A 25,624-nucleotide genomic window follows, 5' to 3' on the forward strand; every position below is an offset into this window, starting at 1 on the left:
AATACATTTTTTCCATACAATTTAGTTTTTTTTCATTTTAATTTTTACAAAATATTTTAAGGACGAAAAATAAAATAAAAATGGTAAGAATTTAAATAAATAAAAATTACAGAAATAAAAATAAAAAAATATTAAATTTCAGGAACGATAAATGTATTTAAGAAAAAGAAAAAGAAAACTATAACCCAAACGAGTTAATTCTGTTAAAAAGACTTCCTAGTGGTACGGTTTGGATAATTTGCACAAGATCCTAAGAAAAAAAAAAACACATGTAAGCGATTAAAGGAAATAAGAAGGGAACTTAGCATTGTATTAATGAATATCTCTACCCAGTATCTCTAAATAACTTTATGCTTGTTTGAACACTTCCCAGTTTCCAGCCAGTGAAAGTACTTTCATTGTCCATTTGAAAGAAGCAACACACTTTTATCTTTTAATCTAAAAATCTAAAAGTACATTTCAAAGGGTAAGTAACACAAATTTGTCAAAGAAACCTCCAAGCTGAGATTGAATGCATTGGGGTCCCCTTCCATCCAACTACAAGACCCTTACCATTTTTTTCTATAGTGCAGAATTTCCCAAAAGCAAACTCTTTGGCAACCAAGTGAGCATGGTACAGAGATGACTCACTAAACCCGGTTTCCACCATTCTATACCTTGCAAAGAACCTTCTCCAAACATCTATCTTCACATTTCTGACAGTCCTTTCCCTTCCTTCCATAGCAACAATGTCTCTTATCCCTTCAGATAATACTGCTTCTATTGTCATTTTGCACTCAATCTCATGTTTTATGCATGTTTCAAGGCAATCAAAATATGCTGAGTAGAAGAACAATGCTTCAATGAAACGGTTCACCAAGGAGGGTGAGTTATGGTTTGCTTCTACTTCAAGGACTATCATTATAACTGGTTTGATATTTCTTATAATCCTCATCAAGTTCTCCATGCAATCAGGCCTTGATACCATGCTCCTTAGAAAATATGGAGAGTAAACAGCCACAGCTTCATCCTCTCCAATTTCGAAATGATCTTTCCTTATTTCGGCAATGTCGGCCACAAAAACTGCATTATATGAAAAGGGTAAGTTCAAGGATTCAGCAAAACTAGTTAAACTTTTGCCAGTCTCTTCTATCATGATTTTCAATGAGTTAAGTCCAATGGCAGTTATCTTCAAAAGTTGCACTACGCAATCCCGGCGTTCAGACAGTGCTTGCATCAAAGCTGTGCATTGCACACCAATTCTTATTTCAAGATCTATAAGATGGATTTTGGTCTCAGATGCTACATGTTCCACTATAGCTTGTACCCCAGCGAATTGCATTACTTGATTGAAAGGAATTTTTAGATGGCATTTAATGGAAATGTTAGTGTCCATCTTCTGAATTAACTCCCTTTCTTCATTTTTCCCTGATCCCTTAACTGTCATCCTTCCTGTTTCTTTGTATATTCTCTCTCGAAGTGCTCGAGCGAAATGAAAGATAACTCTTTGAACAGGGCTTGCACTGCCAGATGAACTCCATTCACAATGGAGAAGTAACCCGTTTGCACGTTCAAATTGTTGGCAACCTACCCTCTCGGCTGCAGCAAGGAGAAATTGAGCAAGTTCTATGTCTCTGTTTTCCTCCTCAGAGAAACCAACTAGATCTAACCCGTATGGATGCATAGGGATGTAAAAACTATCATTCCAATGTGCAGAATATTGGAGATACCTGTTGAGAAGCATCGCAAAGCCCTAAGATCATAAGAGAGGTATTGAGAAATATCATATTGGACAAGATATATAGTTCCTTAAAGTGTTATTTATGTTGTTTGTAAATAAGAATTGAAACTTCACCCTTGTAACATATGCTGATATTTAATACAAACTTTTATTATATAGATTATTGGGGTGAAACTCTAATTCTGATGAGAGAAAAATATCAAAAACACCTCAAGAATTGCATCTAAATTTTATCCTATTAAAAATGTGCTATTGATTGAAAATGAGAATATGATACAATTAGGCTATATGTGCCTAATACACTAATGGAGAATAACAACTGTAAACTATCCAAATATAACTCTAAATATTCCTAATCAATTCAACTAGTATATGTAACAATACCTTGCTCCAGCCACTCTTATTATTTCTTCAGTTGACATCTTCTGGCGATCAAAGGAAGTTTCAATATTGCTTAAGGTGCTTATGTTTTGCTCGCTTAGCCTCTTGAACCTGCTTCCGTAATTTCTCAGGAGCTCTAAGGATGCTAATGATGGTGTTGGTGGCACCTGCTTATTGTATTCAACTAGTTCTGAATTTACCCTAACATGTTTCATTAGTCCTGTGGTTTCCTGAAATAGTTGTGTTGGTTGCATTTGCATATCAGGGTTAAAGTTAACCTCTTCTAACATGAAGTTATCAATTTTGGGTTCTTGTAGCTGTTTCTGATCTTGATCATTGAACAATTTGGCTCCTTTTCCATCCTCAGTAGGAAGAGGATCAATCTCTCCCAGAAATTCCATTCCAGAGAATCTCTCTTTCCCTTGGAACACATCCTCTTGTGTAGAACCATAACCCACCTGGACTCCTTTGAAATTTAAATCTGTGGAAGAAAATTGGTCAATTTCCATTTCAGATTACAACAGAAATCAAGAAAGGTTTCAGCAGTTTATACTAAAGACAGCGTGCTTATCTAGATAAACATCGAGGTGAGTGTATTCATAATCATTTTTCAAGGTGGGAAATGAATATTTTAATTTTTAACGTATAAATGATTGAAGAAAAAACTTAACATCACGAAATTTATGAAAGTGATTGGAACGTGAACTTTGATGGTGATGTCCTCGATGTTTTTCATTGCAGTCGTCAGCCAGCAATTATAAAAGACCTGATATATTTTGATCAAATAAAAACGTTGCCATAACAATTACAGATTAGTATTTAATTATCAATAATAATTTTTCTCGTCGTGGAAACAATGGTATAGATCCGACGAAACCACGAAGTAACATCTGGAGTGTTATATCTGAAAGTTTTCATAGGAAGTTCAGCCAAGGTTGATTAGACGGTCCAAGAAAATGAAGGAGGGATTTAAATAAAATGAGAAATATGCTTTTTCCATGAAAACAAAGGAGTCCAACAACAGTGTAACACCAAAGTGATTTTATCACTAAATTATATCTTAATCCTTCAATAAATTTTATCAATATAATATATTTATAATTTTAAATTGGAGTATAAAAGAATAAATGGTGAGATTGTCATACCCCACATGATCACTTTTTTTTTTTCACTTAAAAAGATATATTCACCTAATTAGTTCAGGTTGAAATAGGATTGAGATCAAAATCTCCTAAAACAACTAAACACTAAACACTACACTTAATCAAGTTAAGTTTTTCATCCTGATATTATTTTTATGAGAATCCGGGGGACTCTCCTTCGCACTTTGTTCGTGAAACTACGGCATAAAAACTGTAATTAACTGCAGACCAACAAGGAATGTTAGAAAACAAGCCATTCTCAACCTTGCATTGGGATTTTTGTTTTTTTTTTTATAAAAAAGAAGACCCATGGATTTCAGCCAACAAACCAATTGCGGTGGACTGCTGCTTGGGACCTCGTTATCGTTTCAAGTTTCAACCTTTTCGCAAACATTGGGCTACGGATCAGCTACTAGGGTTTTTTTTTTCCTTCTTTTTATTCAAACAATGGGCCACATTCGCCCTAGATTTAAATGAACAAGGGCCGGTTTGTTTTTCTTAAAGTATTTTTATTAATTTTTTAAAGAAAAATTATAACATTATACTATATCACTAAATCGCCTTTTTTTTTTTTAAACTTAAAACAAAGTGAAATCATTCGAGTATCATTTTAAGTTGAAGTAGTTACTTGATTTTTGGGGAGAGCGGAGTCATAAGAAAATAGAAATTGCTTCGACAGTAGTGCTGCTTTATAGAAGTTTTTGCGATTAGAGAAGCCTTCGGGAAAATATGGCGTGTCAACCACAATGCTATTGCTGACATAAATTAGTGTGTGTTGGGATTGGTGGTGAAAAAATTGATTTCAAATGCTTTTATGAGAAATATTAGAACTTTGTTCCTTTAAATGCATTTTTTTATTATTTAAAGTTTATTTAAAAATTAAAAAAATAGGTTATGCTTTTTATTTAATAAATTTTACTCATAATTTAAAATAAATTTTAACTAATACTATTAGAGTGTATGTTAAAATGGAAATTATTTCATCATTTAGAATGAGATGATTCCGACAGATTCTTATATAGTTATACATGAAGATACAATCATTTATCTTATTGAAAAATGTTTCTTGAACAATTTTAAATTGTCTACAAATTAAAAGAAAAATAAAGAAAAAAATGATTGATGATATAATATGATAAAAAGAGAGAAAAAGAAAAAAAAATATTGATTAAATATTTAAGATTTTGAATTGTCAAAATATAATCACTTTGTTATACGATGTGATGTACTGCTAACAATAGTTGGAGATCGCTAAACAAGTAATAGAATTAGACCTTATCATCAATCTCTGAATGTTCCAGCAAAGAGGTAACCCCTGTTGCCCTTGGTCTTCTATAGAGACAAATCGTAACCATCCACACAAGACCCCTTACAACCCTTACCATCCCAATTGTGACAGTAAGATAATAGAGCCACCACCCAACAAAATCACTCACTCTCACATCTATCAATTGCTCTTTCTTGGCCTCAACCATAACCACCAAACTCTCCACATCCTCCCTCAACCTCCACCACCACAATGCACCTAAGCTCGCCGCCTCCACCACCCTCTCCACCCATTTCTCTTCTCTCCCGACCACGCCGAACACCGTGTCGTCCACCACGGGCCTCACCACCACCCTTGCCCAAACATGCATCGTCTCATGCAACCCCAAGAGGAAAACCACTCTGCTTAACAAGCTTCTTCTCTCAACGCCAAAACCCATCGACTCATCATTAGAGTCATAGAGCCCCGCCTCAATACTCCCCTCTATGCCCAACCCAACGCAAACTTGGAACGTGCAAAGAACAATCCACGCTGTGAATATACGAGGTTGAAGAAAAGTGCTTGATGATGATAATGAGTCGCTCAAAATGATGATTTTCCCCGTTAAGCCGTGGACTAGGGAAGCCATGCTGATAATGGACAAGAGGACGTAGAGGATGAGAGGGTTGATGTGAAGGGCGAGAGTTAAAACGTAGGGAAAGTGTTGTGGTGAATGGTACCAAGTGAGGGTTTGGAGATAGTATTGTGCATCGGAGAATTTGGCTAGGAGAAGAAACGAGAGGGGTAAGAGAAGGGTGAGGAGAGTGAAGGTGAAGAGGTGGAAGATCTCTTTGGCTTTTTGCTGCAAATTATTACCCATGGCAACCATGAGTCAGTGGAATTAAACACAAACACCCTCTTTATTTCACAAGCTACGTAGGGGAATTAAGTTCAATATTATTGAGGTGTGTCTATCTATCTCTAGTCTCTATATACGTGACTTAGCAACTAGTTTCTAGATCTGGAAAAGGAATTGAAGGTGGTTGCCACGTCCGTTGTTTGTTCAGTTGACATCTATATAAATATGAAAATTCATCATTCTCCATATATAAATAGATAGATAGAAACGAATCTATAAACTTCATTCTTCTTTTTATTATATCTAAATGTTCTTGCAACTTGTATCCACTATAAATATGTTTCAAATTAGAAATATGCATGTCATCTATATATATTTTCAGGATTATAAACTACAGGAAAATATATTTTTGACAACGTGACCTTACGATACTTACCTAGTTTGAGGGACAAAAAGAATCAGCCAATTGGAAATCTAGAGGACGCCAATTTGGAACTTCAGTTCCGTGGTTCCCACCTTTCAATTATATAAGATTATTGATCCAAAATCCACATCCATAGTTCATCTTTTGTGTGTTTTAAATATTAGAATTTTTTCAATATAAAATAACGGAAGATGGATCGTTATTTCACGTTTATTTTTTATACGCATTTTGTAGTTAGTGAGAGAAAGATAAGTGACAAAGTGAAGCCTCCATTATCATAACCATAAGGAGAAAATAATGTCATGCATTTAGCATTTCCGAAGAAAGTAGTGGAGTGTTTATTAAGAAGGAAAAAAAATAAGTTTTTAATCTTTACACTTTCATATAAAATCTTGTTTTTAGTCCTTATAATTTCATATCATCTAATTGAATTTATATACTTTACAAAAAAAATTATTTTTAGTTTCTTATCACACATGATGTTGATGTCATTTTTTACATGCTAATATATTACATTGTCTATTTACCATAATGACAATGAAAATGAAAACGAAAACAAAAATATATTGTTTAGAATTTACAATTTAATGTGTTTGGAGAAGATATATTAATTTTTTTCTATAAAAAATAAAACATTTTTTCACATCATTTTAGTCAATTTTTTTTTTAAAAAAATGCAGTCTATTTGGAATGTCAGACATAACTTAATGCCCTTTGTGATTATTTTATGTGAGAAGAGACTAAAATATATTGTAAAGTACATAAACTAAATTAAATGATGTGAAACTTTGAGACTAAAAATAAAATTTCACAATAGAAATTAAAAACATTTTTTCTATATTAATAATAGGTAATTAGGAAGGGGAGGTCCAAAGAAAGAAAGAAATAAAAAAAAAAACAGTAATGCCACTTTACATAGATATATATCATATTAGTAAAACATTTCTATTGGAAATATTGATGACTTTTCCTATCCTATTCATTTGTAAGCTAATTGATGAGTTTAAATTTTAGAAATTAGACTAGTGTATTTTGAAATGAACTCAATAGAATTTTAGTTGTTCTGATCCGTCTTAGTTTCTCTAAAAAAAATATGTCTTGGTATTATTTGTAAAATTTAAGCAATTTTATAATAATATGTATTAATACCGTAAAATGTACTTAGTATTAGTATCATTTACTTCATTTTATAATTCAGATATACGAAACATTAAAATTAATATATAATGTCTATAAATCCGATCAACTTGCATCTCATTTCATATATTATATATGAGTTGTTATTGAATTGAATCCAAATTCAAATAAAATGACTGTATCAAAATGTTAGATTAAATGGACAGTAAAATAAACTCATCTCTTGACGATGGAGAGTGGCTGTGAGCAGCAGGTGAATGGTGAAGTTTTAACTACCAATGGATTATAAAAAGGTGGGCAGTTGGTATAGAACAAAGGTGGAGAATCCTTGGTGTGGTGGTTAGTGAATTCTTTCATTTTCTTACTGTAATCTTGTTTGGGACAAGCGGGTCAATAGCTTATGGATTGGTTAATCATTTTTTGAAGCCCGACAATGTAAATTGGATACTCTCTTCCAAGTTGTGTTGTTAGGCCCTTTTCTGCTTTCTCATCCACAAAAGTAAGCAGGCCCACCTAATGATAATATATCCGATGAAATTCAATTGTCATATGGATCTTTGGAAATTGAGACAAAGATGAATGAGGTTTGTAGAGTTTAATTTTAATATATTATCAATGTAAAAAAATGTATATTACTAAATAATTAAAAAATATTATTGATATGATTTTTAAGATAATTATTATAAAATTAATAAATTTATTATGTGTATTGATTTATGATGGGATGACATTATAAAAACTAAACTATTGTCATTGCACATTTAATTTATCGTTGTTAATGTTGTAAATTGGTCATTCATGTATCATATTATTGATATGTAAAATTTTAAAATTCAAATATAATAGTAATAAAAAAATTTAGATCAAATAATGAAAAAGATATAAATATAAATTAAGAAAAACTTTGATAAAGTAAAATAATAAAAATATTAAAATGTGATAATAAATCAAAATTATAATATATTTGAAAAAATTATTTTAGAACAATATTACTTAGATATTAATTTACTTTTATATAAAAAATTAGACTTAAATATGTTTTTGTCTCTCAAATTTAGATTATTTTTTGTCTCTCAAATTTAAATTTGCTTGCTTTTAATACCTTAATTTTGAGAAATATTATTTTTAGTCACTACTAACTGATTTTTTATGATTTGAATGCACAATTTGTGATTGATTTCAGTTTAAAGTCCACTGAGGATGATCATGATGTACTAATTAGTACTTAATTTAACCCATAGTTAAGTTATTGAGTAGATAGAACATGAGTTTAGGGTATAATTTTCTATATAAATAATCTTTGTACGATATGTTGAAAGGAACTTCAATCAAATTCAACTTTCAAAATCTATCTTACCGTATTTGTTTTTATCACATTTTAATTTTGTTTTATTGTCTTTAATTTTCTGTATCGTTTTATTTTGTCTTAATTCATCTTCACTGACATCAAGTTCTTCCTAAAATAGGTTAGGATTCATAGTCGAGCAATAGATATTCTTTTTCGGCGACAATCCCTTGACTTTATTGTGGAATCACGTTGAAACAATAGAAAAAATCCTTTCGATTAATTTTCAGGTGACAACAAAATTATATAAAACTGTTTTTAGTCATTCATGAAAAATATTACTCCATTAGAATTATTTATTTTATTAGAATAATCCTTAAGGTTTTTTTTTTTTTGTGTGTGTGAGTCTTCTTTCAATATAAAAAGTGTTTAAGTGTTTTCTATTGAAAGGGATATTCAACAAAAGTTTATAATAATTATGTAGGCTTTTTTATAAAAGAAATTAAAACTTATAAAAACTTTTTTAACTCAAAAGTTAAAAACATTAACTTAAAAAATATAAAAACTTATCTCACTATTTTTTTTTAAGTTTAAACAAATGAGTTAAAATTTATGATGTGTTGATTTAACTGTAAAAGAATCATTACTAAATCAAAAATAATTAATATCTTAACATTATATAACATATCAAATAATAAATTAATGTAATACATTTAAACATACAATAAACATAAAAGTTGTCCAATTTCGTAAAAGCAAAAGGAAGGTCAAATTATTTTTTGTCATACTGTATACGTGCTTTATATACAAGTATTTCGTAAACTGATATTATATCTTTATTTGTTTTTTTTTTTTTAAATCTCTTTAAGATGCTAATATGAATAAACTGATAAGTTACCAAAACAGCATTTTTATTCCATTTTGGTCAAGCCAACGCAAGACTGGTGTACCCATTGTTGATCAACATTCAATTTTTTCGATGCACATTTAAGTTAACTTATGTTAAAGAAGTAATTAATAATTTTGTAAGAAAAAGTAATTACTTACTAAAAAAAAAGAATTGTGAGAAAACTAAAAAGAATATTTCTTAAACTAAATGTGTCTGTTTGACTGAATGAAAGCTCACAATCGCATATTTCCTCACAAATGGGATTTCATTTTTTGGTTTCACGTAGGATACGTATTCCACGTGGCAGTTGTGGATTCTCTGGAGTAACGAGCATGGCCAACCTTGGTGCAGCCAATTCTGAAAAATATCTCTTAAATTAATTTATTTAAGGCTGCTTATTAATATATTGCTAAGGTGGGGTTGCCGGGGTGGTGGTGTTAGTGATATGTGCATACTTGCTCATAACTTTATATTAAATGAGTGAAAAGAAAGCGAGAAAGCAACTTGCAGGCTTTGCCATTATCTCTTCCCTTGTCCTTCTTCCTACTATACTATATTTTCTCTCTCTAATCAATCATAGTTCTGATTTTCATACACTTACCCTGAAACCTCCATTCTCAGATCAAGCTTGCACCAAAATACATACATAGCTATGGACAATAATACTAGTGCCTGTGCCTACCCCCAACTTGAGTCAGAAGAAGCATCTTCAGAGCACAAATCAGAAACTCAAACATCAAAGAAAAGGTGGGTTAAATGCTTGGTTAACAAAATGAAAATATACAACCACTTTTTTTCTTTCTAGTTTTGGTAATTTGGTGCTTGGAAGTTTTATATATATGTTGTGCATGTGACAGGAAAATGGTTGAGAAAACAGTTGTGGCAGTGAGGGTAGGAGAGAAGGTTGGCAAGCTAAAGAATGAAGGGCTACCCTCAGATTTTTGGTCTTGGAGGAAATATGGACAAAAACCAATCAAAGGGTCTCCATATCCAAGGTGCACATTCTTTTCTACTACAAAATTATGGTTTGTTCTTGATCCATATGGACCCATAGTCCCATATTCACAGTCTTTGCTTGTCCCCTCGTGATTCCAAACCCACATATAAATTACAATTCAGCAAAAAGAAAAATAAAAACGATCAATTTAGTGCCTGTGCCCTCTTATTTGGCACCCTTCATTACATTGTAGTTAAATTAAATCACTTAGTATATTCACCTAACTAGATTCACACTGTACATACCATGAAACCCAAGAGGCAGGAAAATCTAATTATTTTCTTTTTACTTTCACACTATTTATTTCAAACACAGGATCAACTAGCCAGTGTTCCAGCTTAAACATGGCCCTTGAATTCGAGTTTTAGATATGCAACTACATTAAAATTGGAAGAAAAAGTTATCACTTCTAATATTACTACCTGGTTAAACATGATTGCCAGCAAATGCTAATTAAAATGCTAACTTCGTTTATATACTAAATTTGCCAAGATCTAAAAGTTTGGTTTTGCTACAATTATTCAGGGGCTATTACAAGTGCAGCACATCCAAAGGTTGTTCAGCCAAAAAGCAAGTAGAGAGATGCAGAACGGATGCTTCAATGCTCATAATCACATATACCTCTACACATAACCATCCATGTCCCACTCCCATCACTACAAAATCTACCACCACAAAGGAGGAAGACCAAGAACATATAGAACTAGAAGAAGAAGAAGAGCAAAGGGATAATAATAATAATAAGCCCAGTGATGAAGTTACAAATGAAGAAAATTTTCATTACTTGCAATCTCCAATACGTTGCTCCAGCCAAGATATCATTATAGAACAAGAAGATCCTTTCAAACTAAACACGGAGAAAAGCCATGACCGAATGGATCTCCTCTTAGAGGAAGAGCCTCTTTGTTTTGCACAGCTCAAGAACTTGTCTGCTTCCAAAAACGAAGAACTTGACTTTTTCGATGAGCTTGAGGAGTTACCCATGTCTTCATCTTTGTTGCACTTTACGAGGAACATTTTTTCCGATGAAAGGATTCCCGTTGGCCCTTCTTGATTCTAGTGTTGTTTTCTCGGTGCTTGCTATGCTAGTGACAGTGTATGTATTGTTTTCATCCATGTTATATATCCATTAATTTCAGCTAGTTTTTCAATTCGGAACTTTTCTTTTTCTTTTGTACCCTTTATTTATATGATTATATCCTATACTTTTAATTAATTATTGGTTCACAACTAAGCATAGTTCATCACTTTGGCGTGAGCAGGGTTAGTGTGTAGACAAAATCATCAGCTCTTGCAATTAAAATTAAAGAATGATGGTTTGGCTCACAATCAATGGTATATTGTTCATTCTGTATTCAAATTTTCTATATTATACATTAACTGCACGCACTAACTAGTTAGAATGTATAACAAGATTTGATGTGATAAATAATATTTATGATTTTGGTACTGGGATTATCTATTGGGTGCTTTTTCGTTTTTTTAAACATCTATTGTTCACAAAATATAAGAAATTAAAAATAAAATTTATTAAAAATATTTTTTGGTATTGTCAATGTTAAAATCATACACTAGTGATATTTTTTTTTACACTACGTGTCTAGAGCATGTAATAAAAAATTACTTTAGCTATAATAATTGTTTTAGTAAAAAAATATTTTCAACAGACTAACTCATGTACCAGTTGCATGTAATGGTAACAATACTGAACACATATATACATCAACTAGTACGGAGTTATTATAATTTAACCAATAATTTTGTGTTTGTAAGTATGCATGTCTCTAAAAAAATGTTTATTCTATTAAAAGATAATTTAGACGGTGAAGATGTTGTGCAAAGGATCATAATGCACGCACGTGGTGATGAAGTAGGAACTTGGGAGGGAAACTGAAGAAGATTGAGGAGCAGGGGGGTTATTGTATTAAAAGAAGGTACGACCGCACGAGGTTCTCGAGTTAGTGCTCTTGTCTAAGGAAAGGAGCACTGAGCAGAACGAGGTCTTTGTTTTTCTTTCCTGGCTGCCCCATTTGATAGTGTTACTTTCTTTCGGCTGTTGTGACATGCTTTACTTTATTTATATATTTTGCTATCATGAATCTTGAGTGGTTCGTTTCGTGGAACATTTGCCAGTGCCACCCCATTTTCATTTTGGCAGTACTAACATTGATGGAGAAATATGCTTCCAAAAGGTCTGCAGTACTCAAGTTTAGATCCTCTAAAAGTTAAAAGTTCCATTACACAAGATGCCAAACCCACATGGTTTTAGTAGGCTCGTTCTGGTTCTGCTACTATGCTTTCATAGTCTAGGGATGATATTCATTGATAACCTATCGCTTACAACTGAAATAAATGTCGATAGGACCATGCATAGTTTGATGAAACAAATTTAAAGGGCGTTGTGAAAATCTTTTTTGTTTTTAATTATAAAAACGTTTTTACGTTCCTTTTGTTTTTAAATATTTATATAAAAAAGATTAAATTAATATTCATTCTTGAGATATATATATTGACATTCAATGACTTTGCTAATGATTAATATCAGTTAGAAAATTTGGTTGTTGACATCCTTTGATGGAATTCTTCTATTTCAATCACATTTTTTTATCTACAAATTTTTAATATGAATTCTTGCTTATAAGACTCTAATCCAATATTTTTTATGTAAGTATCAAATATGATTCTTTGTCAACAAATGAGGATTGAATCTAATACAAAGGATTAATATCTCACATTTTCGAAAACTACAATTCAAACTTCAAATCCACACAAAAAGAGGTGTCTATATTACTTCAAACATGATTAGTCTGAGTTTTCATATAATTGGTGATTGTGTTAATCATCCATGCACCCAATACTATATTTTATTTTCAGAAAATCATTTGAATTTATTTTTAATACATTGTTAATATAAAGATTTTTACACTTTGAACTAATTAAAAATAATCTTAAATATGACATTCAAAATAATTATTATAAAAATTAATAATCTTATCGGAAACATTTACACCGAGCATAGTCTAATTAAATTCATAATTAATAGTGGTAATCTTGTTTTTTATTGATCAAGGAGTAGTTCTTTTTATCACACCCTATAAGCAAATCGTTTCATGATTTTACCTGTATCATTAATTGTTTTGTACCGGAAAGTACGACTACATTAATGATTTATTTTTTATTGTTAACTCTACATCAAATATGATGCATATCCATTCTAGTTTTAAAGTGAGTATACGTAACTAATCTAACCTAATCGTTTTGTCAGATTTTATTATTATATCCAGTAACTTTAATGTCCGATTGCATGAACCCGCACAGAAAAGGTCACGGTTGCCTCGTATCGTTTCCATTATTATTTTGGGGGAATCCAATTGCAGAAACCTTATCCAATAGCCGTGCGAATCCAAATCCCAAAAGCACACGTGCACGGCTCCATTCTACCTGTGGATACACATACGGAAAGACTTGAGGATGTAGATTTCTTACTTAAAAACACGAAATTAGTTGTTAATGTTATCCTCAAACTTCTAGGAGCCACCAAAAAAGTAAAGAGGGAAAACAGAACACTCTCTACCACGTTCTTCTCAACACATTCTTTCCCTATTTCTTAAAATTTATTTAAAACTATAAAATTATAAATAAAATTCATTAAATAAAAAATAAGACCCACACAATTTTATAATTTCTAACGCATTTCAAATTAATAATAAAAAATATGTTAAAAAGTTTGATGCTGACATTTCTCTTGTGAAGAATACATCAACTATGGCTTTGGAAGTTATGCATCAATGCCCGTTTACAAACAGCATGTTACTAAGTGGAGAGTTACCTGATTCCATTACCCACTAGTTGGCTTAAAACAGAATTAAAATAAATATTAGAAGAGTTGAGGGGGGCTTCCTTTCTACCTCAACAAATGGGTGCATGGTTACACAGAAATCAACATGTGTAACAAAATGAAGTTAGACTGGACAACCCAAAAGATCATTGTTATTTAACACTAAGCAGTAGTCTCAAGTTCAAATGCTATCCCGATCTTTACCTTCCACTGCAGCCGGCAATGGCTGGAGAGCTTTGAGAGGGTTCATGATGACACCGTCTATGAATCCATATTCTTTGGCTTCTTTCGCATTCATGAAAAAATCACAGTCTGTATCCTGGTTGATCTTTTCTAAACTTTGACCAGTGTGATAGGAAAGATACCCCTGGTTTGCCTTGTGATGCAGCATTTCATTTGCCTGAGAATCATGACTGATAATTAGTTATATCTAGTAAGAATTACTTGACTTTAAAAGCAATAAAACTAGCAAATCCATCAGGCCCTCCTTTGGTAAGCTCATGGGTGGCATATCAATGCTTAATTGTAAGATGCTCAAAAACAAATTGGAACTCAATGTAACCAAAATCCTACTGAAACCAAAACTTTATAAATTTGTGATGGTAAGGAACAGAAAAGAAAAAGTATATTAGGGTTTTTAGGGTTTCTTTTACTGATATAAAATTTCCATATACAAAAAACTAATTTGGTATTGGATTGCATAAATTATACTTTTCATGAGCTGATTATTGATTTGGTTGGGGAAAATGCAAAAATGGCATCAAACTATACTATTGAACAGGCCCAAGTTTTTCATTTTTCAATTCCAAGAGATTTTCTCAAAATAAGATAATCAAGAGCAAGATGTAACCAGCAACTTAATCCAATACTCAGCATTTTAGCGAATCATACAAGAACCACGGGAACAAACCTCAAAGAGTTGTTACTTGTAATTTAAAGTGAGCTGTCACATGGAGAATAACTCTGGCAGTGTCAAGTCGTTTCTGATTGAAACATCAGAAGTTAACTTAAAATACCCAACAAGAATTTTCTCTCTATGCTGAGGACCAATTTGGTCCATTTGCTACAAAAACAAAATGTACTTCTATTCTTGGGATTTCATCAATCATAATTGAAAAAGAAATTGGGTATTTCTACCAGAACACTTACTCAACTTCAAATACCTAGATATGCTTTAATTTCCAGTGATAGAAGTATATACACTATTAGAAACAAACAAGATGTTTATGCATAAAAAGTAAGGTGGAAAAATGAAAATGGAGCCTATTACCTGAATATCTATGTCAGTTTGTCCTCCTTGGCCACTAAGCGGTTGGTGAATCATTATCCTTGAATTTGGCAAGCTATATCTCTTTCCTTCAGAAGTAAGGAAGGGATATCATGTTAGAAGAAGCATTTTTCTTTTATTGAGAAAACAGGGAAATGAGAAACACCAAAAAACAAAAATAAGGAACAAATACATATAATGACTGCAAGTTAAAAGAATCATTACCTTTAGTCCCTGCACTGAGCAGAAAAGCACCCTTACTGCTCATGGTAAAAGAATCATTACCTTTAGTCCCTGCACTGAGCAGAAAAGCACCCTTACTGCTCATGAAATGGTCATTAGATATAAGTATGGATAGGTGAAAGATTTATTACCACTATCAATCAAATTCAGTATCATATTATCAATGCTAAAGAAATAGAGGATAATATAAACCATAGGATTCAAGAGAGGAGTGGATGAAATAAAGGATGGCCTTTAGATTTATATGTGACTGTGAGACTAACAACAAAAAAGTACTGCTTAAGCTTAAGGGAAAACTTCAACACACAAGCATAAGGATCTATGACTATGATGGTGTATGGAACTAAGTGATGGGTGGTAAAAGGCCAACAACAGAGTAAAAACAATGTAGCAGAGATAAGACAAGATTAGGAATGAATGCATTAAAGGGAAAGTTGGAGTAGCACTTACTGTGGAAAAGTGGTAATATCTCACCTTAGATGATTTGGGAGTATGTGGAAAAATCGTAAAGAAACCCTGGTAAGAGAATAGATCAGATAGAGGATATCCCTATCAGTCTATCACTGGAGGGAGAGGGAGACTACAATATACTACTATAGGCAAAACTACTAAAGGAATTAGAGGTCAATGATTCGTAGTAAAATATTATGGCATCATTTGATCTATGTGCCCTACCCCACCTAGTAAGCAAAGGCTTGGTTGCTGTATTATCAATGCAAATATAATGAGGAATTTGAAATCCTGGAACCCTTCCACATGAATATTATGATCCCAGGGAATGAAATAAGTGACTCTACAGTCTACACTAAGTCGAACAAGAGTTGGCTTCCTTTCTAACATCATGGCACAAAGATAGTGAGGAAGGGAGTTAAGGTTATAAGTTATTCTGCCACACATTAAGATCAAGGGATTACAAAGCTTTTACTGGGGGTAACTAAGGGAAATTAAGCTGATATTGCCAAGAAAAAGAACCAAACATTACCTAGCTGCCAGTCCAATGCAAACAGTGGACACATCAGGTCGAATATGCCTCATTGTATCAAATATTGCCATGCCTAACAGAAAGGAAAAGTGAAGCACATTAGTTTTTAAAATAAAATAACGCATTGCATTTTTAAGTCTAGGCATAGATTGAATACAGTAAACTAATGCAGGGCAGATTCACATAAAATAATTATTACCAGCTGTAACTGATCCTCCCGGAGAACTTACGTACATGACAATATCCTGAACAAAATAATTAGTAGTTGATTAAGTCCTTGCACTACCAACATTGAGTTCAAAGCATACACAGGGTAATAATCAAATTAAAAATGAGGAAAAACCAAAATATAAGTATTGAATTCGAATGCCATCCTCAAAGGGACTACTTTATAAGAAGATAAACCGCGAGTTTTTAACAACTAAAAACGAAGAACAAACCTTGTTAGGACATCAAGGTAAAGAAGCTGGGCGACTAAGATGTTAGACATATCATCATCTACGGCTCCCCCACAACGTATTATTCTCTAAATACCAAAACATATTGTTAGTAGTTGAAAGACAAAGACTAAATAGAAGGTGAACACTCAACCTTAGAGGAAGAAAAAAAAGGCCTAGATATTGAAAAAGCTATCTAATAACACTCTGGAACCGCTCCTGCACCATTGGTGGTGGTTCATGTCCTTGTGCATATGCAGGAAAATAAGGGGAAGATGGGACTCGCAAATCATCCCTTCGAAGACATAATCAGCATATATATGAGAGAAAGATAAAAAGCTTAAAACCTTAAGCCCTTTTTGGATAAATTTATCCATAAATACTTATAGAAAAAGAAAATAACTTTCTAAAAACTAAATTTAGCTTATCTATGAGTTAAAAAAAGTTTGCTTAAATTTATTTATTAAAAAAATACTCATTTTAATAAAATAAGTAATTTCTGTTTTTAGTGTGCTTATTTTCTGTTTAAAAAAATAATTTTATGTTTATCTTGATAAGCAAATTTTATCAACTTATTAAACAAGTACATTTTTTAAAATACTTATTTTAAATTTAAACAAACTGGCCTAACTTATTTCATTTTGCCTCCTTATTTTTTTTTCCGGTAAGTGCAAAAAGTTTATCCTAACAGAAAATAAAACAAATCAGAGAAAATAAAAGCTCTGATAGACCAAATTCCCTGACTTGACTCGTCTCTGGCGCCCAAAATTCATTAGCGTACACGGCCTTCACCTTCCCGAGAGATTTCTTAGTACTATATTTATTCCCTATCAATTTCCTGCAAGTCATTGCAGCAGCCAGAGAAATGTTGTCGAAATTTATGCGCAAATAAAGAATAGAAAAATGATGAATGTTTTTTATTACATAAACCCTAAACCTGAGTTGGCTTAAAATGTAGATTGTGTGGCGTACAATAGCTTACCAGGAGGGAAGATAAGTGTGTGAAGCAAGTGAAAGGCTCTGAGAAGAAGAAGTGGGTGTTAGGGAGGGAAGAACAAGGGAGCTGCAACGAAGGCAGGGTGCGTTCGCCATTTTACTATTTGTTTTGCTTTGCTTGCTTCAATTATGAAGAAGCTATTAATATAATTATTTTTTTAGGATTATTTCAAATTTACAATTTAGGGGAGGAATACCCTGCAAATATTTTTTAATTAGAGTTACTTTGTTTAATAACATTTGTATATATATTAAATTTTAATAAATTTTTAAAAAAAGTTTCTATATGTTCATATAAATTTAATTTAATGTATAATATAGTTATACTTTTCTCATTGATAAAAAGAATTACTGTTATTAACCTTTTCATAAAAGATCACTTTAAACAAATTATATTCGTATAAACTTTTAAAACATAAATGTAAAAAAAAAATTCTAATTATTTTGAAAAAAAATACTTTGATTAATTTCTAAAATATTTATAATTATCACCGTCTTATTGATAGAAGTACATCTTATGTTATAATGAAAAATCCACTTTTCATAAAATTTCTAAAAATTAAATTATTTTTCTAAACATTCTTAAAATATTTTTTGAAAATAAATCAAATACTCTCATTTATTATTTTTACAAATATTTTCTTCAAAATGTATTCAAACTAAATCAAATTAGGTACTTTTTTCGTATAACATTTTTGGAAAAAATTATTTATACCTTATTGAGACTTATATATTTTCTAAAAAAAATAACAAAGAAAAAGTATGAAGTTGTTTATAATAGCTAGTTTGATATTTAAATTAATAAAATATCAGGGGTAAAATGGAGAAACAAATGTTAATTGAAAGATGATATATTAATCATAATCTAAAAAAATTGTTTGTAGAAAAAAAAAAAACTTGTGATATGTTAATAATTTTTTTTAACTTGTTTTTAATAAATTCTTATATCTTGTGAAAAGTGTATATAATTTATATAAAAGTAATTTAACTTTACTTCTTATTTATTATATAAATAATGTATATACTTGATAAATATTTATTCAATAAACATTTTTGGAACCTCTTAAAATACAAGAGGAATGAACAAGTTTAAAACTCACATTTCAGTCTATCCTCTCTCCCATCTCTTTTCTCCTCCATTCCCCATCATATGGGGTCACGTGTATCCTATATTCAAACGGAGAGTAAGAAAATAAATTTTTGAAGCTTGAAAATTTCTGTTACTTTGTTAAAGAAAATAATAATAATTGTAAGAAATAAAAATATCAAAATATTCTCTCTATTTCAATTTTTTTCCTTCATCCCCTCCAAAGATAATGGCAAGCTTTCCTTTGAGCCGAACTCAGTCTCAGTAATGCTGTTAAGTTATCCTTTGAATTAAGAAAAGCTAAAAAAGAGCAATAAGACATAAGAAAACAGGTGCGACTGTCAGTCCACCCTCTCCATCTCTATTACCTGGATCATATAAACTCTTGCACCGGCATTTAAGATTAAGCAAATTAACAATCCACAATGAGAAATGCTCAAGATAGTAGTATATAACATAAATGGCATAAGCCAGTGATACTGTCATACCGACAGGATCACTGGCAACATCAAAGTAACATAACAAATTAACAATATATTATTAACTATTTTAAAAGGAGTAACCATGCATTCATCACAAATCATATAAGTTCCTTTAATTTTCCCTTTTGCAAGTTTCTGGCAAAATGAATCATCTAGTATTGCTATTATAAAAGCCAGGGTAATAAACAGAAAGGTTTGTCTCTGCTGTATATGTATCCATTCCTAATTAACTGGATACCACCGTTATCACAAAACCTCTTATACCAGCATTAAAAAAAAAGTATAATAAAGCAAATACACAATCCGCAATATGAGCTCTCTACCAACCGCTCAACGCACAGTTGCTTAACTAAAGCCTCTGTGAAAGATAAAAACATTGATGGTTCCATATAACTGGAAGAAGCCAGTGATAGAGGATCATTGACAACATCAACAGGTAGTTTCAGCCACCACCTTCTCCTGGACAGCCTTGTAGCATTGGAGACTGCAAAGAGGAAGCTTTGATTTTGAATCCCGATACTTATAAGGATTTGTACAAGATGGACCAGCACACTTCTCACGAGGTGGGGGATAACTGAAACAATACCAAGTGATATCATTAGCAGATAAGTAAAGTTTTGATGTGTTGCCAAACAAACAACAATAGTTTCAAACTTCTGACCAGCATTTGTGGTTGTAAAAATCAGGGAACAGCTAAAGCCAAATGCACTTTGCTAAGATTTCTTTATTGATAAAACAGCACAAATTTTTAATATCAATTTTCCCTCCTTATTTTACTGGTCAAGCATTCTAAAGATAATTCTAAGGAAGCCAGTCTGACAAAGCCCCATACATCAAATTCACAAAAGGTTCGATAGATGCATAAATGTCTAATTTTTGTCCAATTATGGTAGTCACATCATAGAAAAAGGTAAAGCCAAACACTCAGTTTTCTTTTTGATATAACAGGTCCAATACATCAAATTAGCATAGCCTAATACCTGACAGGTTTGGAGTTCAATATGCTAGGAAGCCCCATTTCCTCAGAAAAAGTCACAAACGTTCCAGTCGGACCCATTGTGTATCTGATGGTATTTGATGCAAGCATTAGTGCATTGGCTGCCCTTTCCTGCAAAGAATAATTTAATATAAGATGCAAGCAATACAAAACAATTGGAAGACTGTAGGAAATTGCAATACCTGTGCCAGTTCTTCCTGGCGCTTCTTTATTTTCTCTTCTCGCTTTTTCCTACTGGAGTCTTGACCAAGTATTTTCCTGATAGCTTCAGCCTACAAAATGAATTCAAATAGACATGCCTTGTTAGTGTAAAATCAAACATAGTGAGAGGAAAAAAAAACTGTAATTTGGAGAGAAAAAAACAAACCTCAGATTCCCTGGCAGCCTTCTCAACTTGCATTCTACGCCTCTGCGCAGCCTCAGCTTTCTTCAGTTGCTGGTCGACCTCTGAAAGCTTCTCCTTTTGTTCTGTAATTAAGCAACATGGTTAATGATTGAGTATGACATTGATAAAAAAAAAGTACAGTACAGATAAATGCTCACTTCTAGGCGGGGCAGGTGGTAATCCGTTGGGAAACTCAATTACACTAGCACTAGATGCAGAGGCATCTTTACTTGATTGAAGGGCCCGTTGACGAGTCGTAAGAGTCATTTCCCTCTTACTGTCCATCAATACATCAACAGATTCCTTCCTCTGTTTTTTCTTTTTCTTATCCTCAAGCTCACCATCAGACCCTGACTCGTCTTCATCCTCATAATCTGTGTCCTCATACACTCTATCAGATCTAGACCTTTTCTTACCGTCTTTGCCTGACCTTGGGGCAGCATTTTCCAAATTAGAGACACTAGATAGCTTTCGATGTTTCTTGTTTAATTCTTCTTCATCTCTATAGACTGCAGAAACTTTTGACGTTTTCAGCTTTTCCAAGTACCGAATCTCATCATCCTCGTCATCGTCATCACCAAATTCCCCATCAAGTACACGTCTCTTTGGTACTCGCTTGCTCTTACGAACTGGTTCAGACTTGTCTCCCAGCTTACTAGTTGTGTTCTTTCCAGAAATCTTCCCCATCAATGATTCCTCCTTCCCAAGACCAAAACCACCCCTCGAGAAATCCTTCCACGGAACACCTTGTAGACGACTCCTCTTATCCGAAGGAGAGTTATTATCGTCTGAATTACTCTGTAATAAAACAGATTGATGAGAGCAATCAAATCAGATTATATAAGTAAAAAAGAAATGAGAAAATATCTATATTTATATATAAGAAATAAAGACCACAGATACACTTCCATAAGAGTGAGATCTAAGAAGCCAGTACCAACTTCCCACTCCCAGACAGATCAGATAAGATATGCCTCAATAATCTCATGAAATAACATTTTATAGAGACTTCTCACCTATTAATGATAATTATAAAAATGGCAAATATCTTCTAACCAAAACCCATATTAGGTATCTCAGAGAAACTAAGCTTTTGGGTGGAAGCACTTAAATGATTCTAAATCTAATGCTCTCCTTCACGAAAGAGCTCTTTGGGCCTGACACATTAACAAGGCATGTGCCCACATTATCTTTGATTGAAATTTTATGTAATTAAGAAGAATTAGGACAAAGGGATCAAATTCATAACTACTTGGCCACAGAGGCTCATATAACAAGTCAAGGACCAATTCTCCTAAAAGTTTAAGCTTGTATATGGAAGCATTCAAATGGTTTTATATCTGTAACATATTATATAACTATAAATGTTGAGTAAGATGACACCATAAGTTCTGATATGATATCAGCTACGATTGAGTCCAAAATGAAATACCTGTTGCTTTTGGCGTGGTCTGGAGGCATCTGATGAACGAGACTTCATTGTTGTTCCACTTCCCGAAGCACCATTGGTTGCCGAATTGGCTTGAATAGTACGTGTCACTCCGCCAACCTTGAGTTTAACCTTTTTAACTCGGTTCTCATTCCCCAATCCATCCTGAGAGCCACCAAACTGTGCCAGACTCATGCTCTCAGGATTCCTTCCACCATACAAATCTGCATTTCTCAACTCTGAATCCAAGCTATCCTTTGTTTTGCTAGAACCTTTCCAATTTGCTGGAGCAAGAACCCCTTCACTACAGCGTTTATTATTTGAACCGCTCCGTACAGGCTCATTACTATAAAATGTATGGAACCCTCCATCTTTTTTACTCTTTTTATGGGATTTTTCTTCTTCAGCTCCAGTACCAGAGGAGGTTTGAGAGACACAATGGTTAAGATTGAATTCCTTTCTCTTGGAATTCGCATCGTAACCAACATTCTCATCACTAGAGGCCTTGCCAGCATCCTCCGAAGGCGTCGACGACAAGGGAGACAGTTCCTGACCTTCAGAAGCATGCTGTGAATCAGGCCGAGGCCTGCGCGAAGTCTGACTCCTCTTCCTCCTCACAGCATTGCTGAGGCCGTCGAACTGGGTACCTCCCAAATCTTCCATTAAATCTTCTTATTACACAACAGCACAGGTCCCTACTGTTGCACTTCCAATCACTCCCGAGGGAAAACCCTCAAAAACCACTATTTATTCCGCTGCAATTGAGTTACACGAAACCATCAGCAACCACATTGATCATTCTCTAAACCAAACCACATTATTTCCAATTTAACCTAACTATAACTTCTCTCTTCCACTCTTCACAAAAAAAAAAAAAAAAAAAAGACTTGAACACAGTGAAATAAACTCAAACTCAAACTCATAGTTGAATTTCAATTAAGATTATTTTCTTAGACAAGGTTTCAAATTGACTACAAAATTCGAATCAGTAGGAGTGACGCGGCACTTGTGCACAACATTGCGGTTCAATTCACAGTAGAAATCGAAATACACAAATACTCATTTCAAAAAACAGCAAATTGGAAACCTAAGCACCCAATTGAAGCAAAAAGAGAGGGAGATTTAGTAAAATTGAGAAGAAGCAAGGGCCGAATTTGGTAAAGACCTCAATGTTGGCGCGAATTTTATTTTCCTTCTCTGTTGTTAGCGCTAACCCTTTTGGGCATAGGAGTGTGGGATCAAAGGGAAAGAAGGTGTAGACGGAGGAAGGGGTTCCGTTCCGTTATTATTGTGTGGTGTGTTGAAGTTGGGAAGTATGTATCAGAGGTAGGGTATTTGGCCTTTGCGGCGAGGGTTTGGGGAAGATGAAGAAAACGGAGATGATTAGCTTTTGTAATTGTAATAGAAGCAAATGCTGGCTCATCCGCTGCCATTTTCTTCTCGAGGAGCCATGTTGGGAAGACCGATAACACTCCAAAAACCGCATGCGTCAAAATAAAACTTCATTTTCCCCATGCTTTTTTTTCTTCTCTTTGTTAGTGTAAATTTCATATTAGCAAAATAATTTAACTTACCTATATACTTAATTTTTCTAATCACGTGTTTTTTTAATCTATTTTTAATAGTTTTTTTAAAAAAAATAACCTTTATCATAAGTTAAATTATTTATTGTGAAATTAAAATAATTTATATATTCAATATGAACATTTTAATTAGTTTTTGGATTAATTAAGTTTTAGTCTCTAAAGTTATGCAACCTCCATGTTTTAATCTCTAGATAAATTTTCGTCCTTAATATTTCCACCATCAATAATTCACATCCTTGGTGTTAAGGGTGACATGGACCCAAATTCTCCAGTTATGGTTTGTCATGTAGGAAAGCAGATTTCCATGAATACATGTGTTATGAGTTGGATTTTATATTTTTCTCAAGAAACATCAACTTTAAATTGGAAACATTGTTCACTTAAATATGTGTTGTGTCTTAGTCTTTCCTCCTTCCGTGATCTCTATTCCCTAGAATGTTGCTCTATGGTCAAACGAATGGTTTCCTAAAGTGAGCATTTGGCATTATCAGCAGCTACGAAGAAGAGGAAAGTTGCATTCAACTTGTATTCTTCATCAATTAAAAGGAGGTGTTGTGCATGTGGTGAGAGAGCAATATTCTCAACGCAAGAAGCACAGCTAACTTTGAAAGGATGTTTTGGAAATGTCCTACTTTTTTTTTTTTTTGACTGATGGAGATGTCCTAATTAACAAGTGTGTTTGGTTTTCTGACTTAATTTGGGATTATATTCCTTTTTTTAGTTTTAATGTTTTAGAGATGAAGCATTATTTGTGTACCCTGTGATTGTTGTTTGTGATGTATAGTTACTTTACTTAGGAACTAAACGGAAAGGTGTGAATGTTATTGGTACCAATCAAGCAGAACCTATGGATGAGTTATTTGAGAAAATGAATAGAAAGATGGCTAAGTTGAAAAGGTTGAGTGAATAAAGAATGAAGGGGGAAGTGCTGGATTAGATTGGTGTTGTGTGGTTTAGACAATAGAAATGTTTGATGGATTTAAGAAGTAATGTGTTTTGATTTCATGTCGTTAAGTTTTTTTTGTTGTAATGTGATCAATGTTGTGGAAGTAATAAATTTATGTTGTTCTGCTACTATGTTCAATGTTAGATTGAATTTGTGCAAGAGAAAAATGGTATTTTTGGCATTGGTGTTTTAGGAAACATTTTGGTGTGTTTTTGGATTGATGGTACACAATAGAAATGAAGTCTAAATGGGTTCCATTATGACTTTTATTTATAACAAAAATAAAATTGATAAAGAAAATTTAGAAGGAGAGTGACGGTTTAAACCTATAACCTGTCGATCAATCCTTTTTAAATGTTACACAAATAATTGATCAATAAAAGTTATGCAAATAATTTTTCACAAATGGGGGCTTTGATCGATAAATTCTGTGCAAATAATTTTTCTCAAATTTTATCATCAATTACATTTTAAAGTTACATTGCATATTCAAAATAGGAGACTCGTTCACCTCCAAGCTCCAAATCCTTGTGTTCAAAAGATCCCATGAGACGGAACACAACAATGAATGCCATCACACGCACAACAAATTAATATTCCAATAAGCATACAATGAAATCAATAACAAAAATCCAATAAAATAAATGTCATTATTATTTAACATTTAAAATAGATTAAAAAAACTAAAACACTGGACAAAATAAAAGTGTAAAAACTAAGACCAGTAGTCAAAAAATTTAAGAACAAAAATTATAGCTACTTTACCAAAAAAAACTCATACAAGATAGAATATAATTTTAGCTACTTCTATTTTAGGAAAAATTGCGTCCTTCTCTCCTTATATGTATCTTCTTACATGACCGATTTTA

General features: G+C 32.6%; 5 protein-coding genes across 10 annotated transcripts; 1 reads left to right on the top strand and 4 right to left on the bottom strand.

Annotated features, from left to right (window-relative positions):
- Positions 1-307: 307 nt before the first annotated feature.
- LOC114407430 (DELLA protein RGL1-like) lies at positions 308-4,626 on the bottom strand. Of its 2 annotated transcripts, XM_028370518.1 has the most exons (3): positions 4,518-4,626; positions 2,105-2,582; positions 308-1,709 (listed from the first exon to the last, which is right to left on the bottom strand). In XM_028370518.1, exons 2-3 carry the CDS (start codon positions 2,500-2,502, stop codon positions 485-487), a joined length of 1,623 nt encoding a protein of 540 aa, XP_028226319.1. In that variant the 5' UTR covers positions 2,503-2,582; positions 4,518-4,626; the 3' UTR covers positions 308-484. The 2 variants fall into 2 exon arrangements, with proteins under 2 accessions (XP_028226319.1, XP_028226318.1); XM_028370517.1 differs by lacking the exon at positions 4,518-4,626 and having other exon boundaries at positions 2,105-2,726.
- Positions 4,396-5,549, bottom strand: LOC114407431. The gene has a single exon (XM_028370519.1). The coding sequence runs from the start codon at positions 5,376-5,378 to the stop codon at positions 4,512-4,514; it is 867 nt and encodes a 288-aa protein (XP_028226320.1). The 5' UTR covers positions 5,379-5,549; the 3' UTR covers positions 4,396-4,511.
- A 3,972-nt stretch (positions 5,550-9,521) lies between these two features.
- LOC114407432 (probable WRKY transcription factor 35) lies at positions 9,522-11,406 on the top strand. The gene is made up of 3 exons (XM_028370521.1): positions 9,522-9,830; positions 9,941-10,078; positions 10,606-11,406. Exons 1-3 carry the CDS (start codon positions 9,736-9,738, stop codon positions 11,132-11,134), a joined length of 762 nt encoding a protein of 253 aa, XP_028226322.1. The 5' UTR covers positions 9,522-9,735; the 3' UTR covers positions 11,135-11,406.
- A 1,710-nt stretch (positions 11,407-13,116) lies between these two features.
- On the bottom strand, positions 13,117-17,959 carry LOC114407434 (ATP-dependent Clp protease proteolytic subunit 5, chloroplastic-like). 5 transcript variants are annotated; one of them, XM_028370524.1, is made up of 9 exons: positions 17,830-17,959; positions 17,002-17,685; positions 16,851-16,936; positions 16,610-16,655; positions 16,411-16,483; positions 15,411-15,505; positions 15,189-15,274; positions 14,123-14,318; positions 13,117-13,521 (listed from the first exon to the last, which is right to left on the bottom strand). In XM_028370524.1, exons 4-9 carry the CDS (start codon positions 16,644-16,646, stop codon positions 13,463-13,465), a joined length of 546 nt encoding a protein of 181 aa, XP_028226325.1. In that variant the 5' UTR covers positions 16,647-16,655; positions 16,851-16,936; positions 17,002-17,685; positions 17,830-17,959; the 3' UTR covers positions 13,117-13,462. The 5 variants fall into 5 exon arrangements, with proteins under 5 accessions (XP_028226325.1, XP_028226327.1, XP_028226324.1 ...); XM_028370526.1 differs by having other exon boundaries at positions 15,471-15,505; positions 16,851-17,685; XM_028370523.1 differs by having other exon boundaries at positions 16,851-17,685.
- A 1,511-nt stretch (positions 17,960-19,470) lies between these two features.
- On the bottom strand, positions 19,471-23,756 carry LOC114407433 (calponin homology domain-containing protein DDB_G0272472-like). Its single transcript, XM_028370522.1, has 7 exons — positions 23,389-23,756; positions 22,227-22,978; positions 20,953-21,592; positions 20,777-20,877; positions 20,592-20,681; positions 20,393-20,520; positions 19,471-19,986 (listed from the first exon to the last, which is right to left on the bottom strand). Exons 2-7 carry the CDS (start codon positions 22,884-22,886, stop codon positions 19,842-19,844), a joined length of 1,764 nt encoding a protein of 587 aa, XP_028226323.1. The 5' UTR covers positions 22,887-22,978; positions 23,389-23,756; the 3' UTR covers positions 19,471-19,841.
- Positions 23,757-25,624: the final 1,868 nt, after the last annotated feature.

This window comes from Glycine soja, chromosome 3, assembly GCF_004193775.1.
Source record: "Glycine soja cultivar W05 chromosome 3, ASM419377v2, whole genome shotgun sequence".
NCBI lineage: Eukaryota > Viridiplantae > Streptophyta > Magnoliopsida > Fabales > Fabaceae > Glycine > Glycine soja.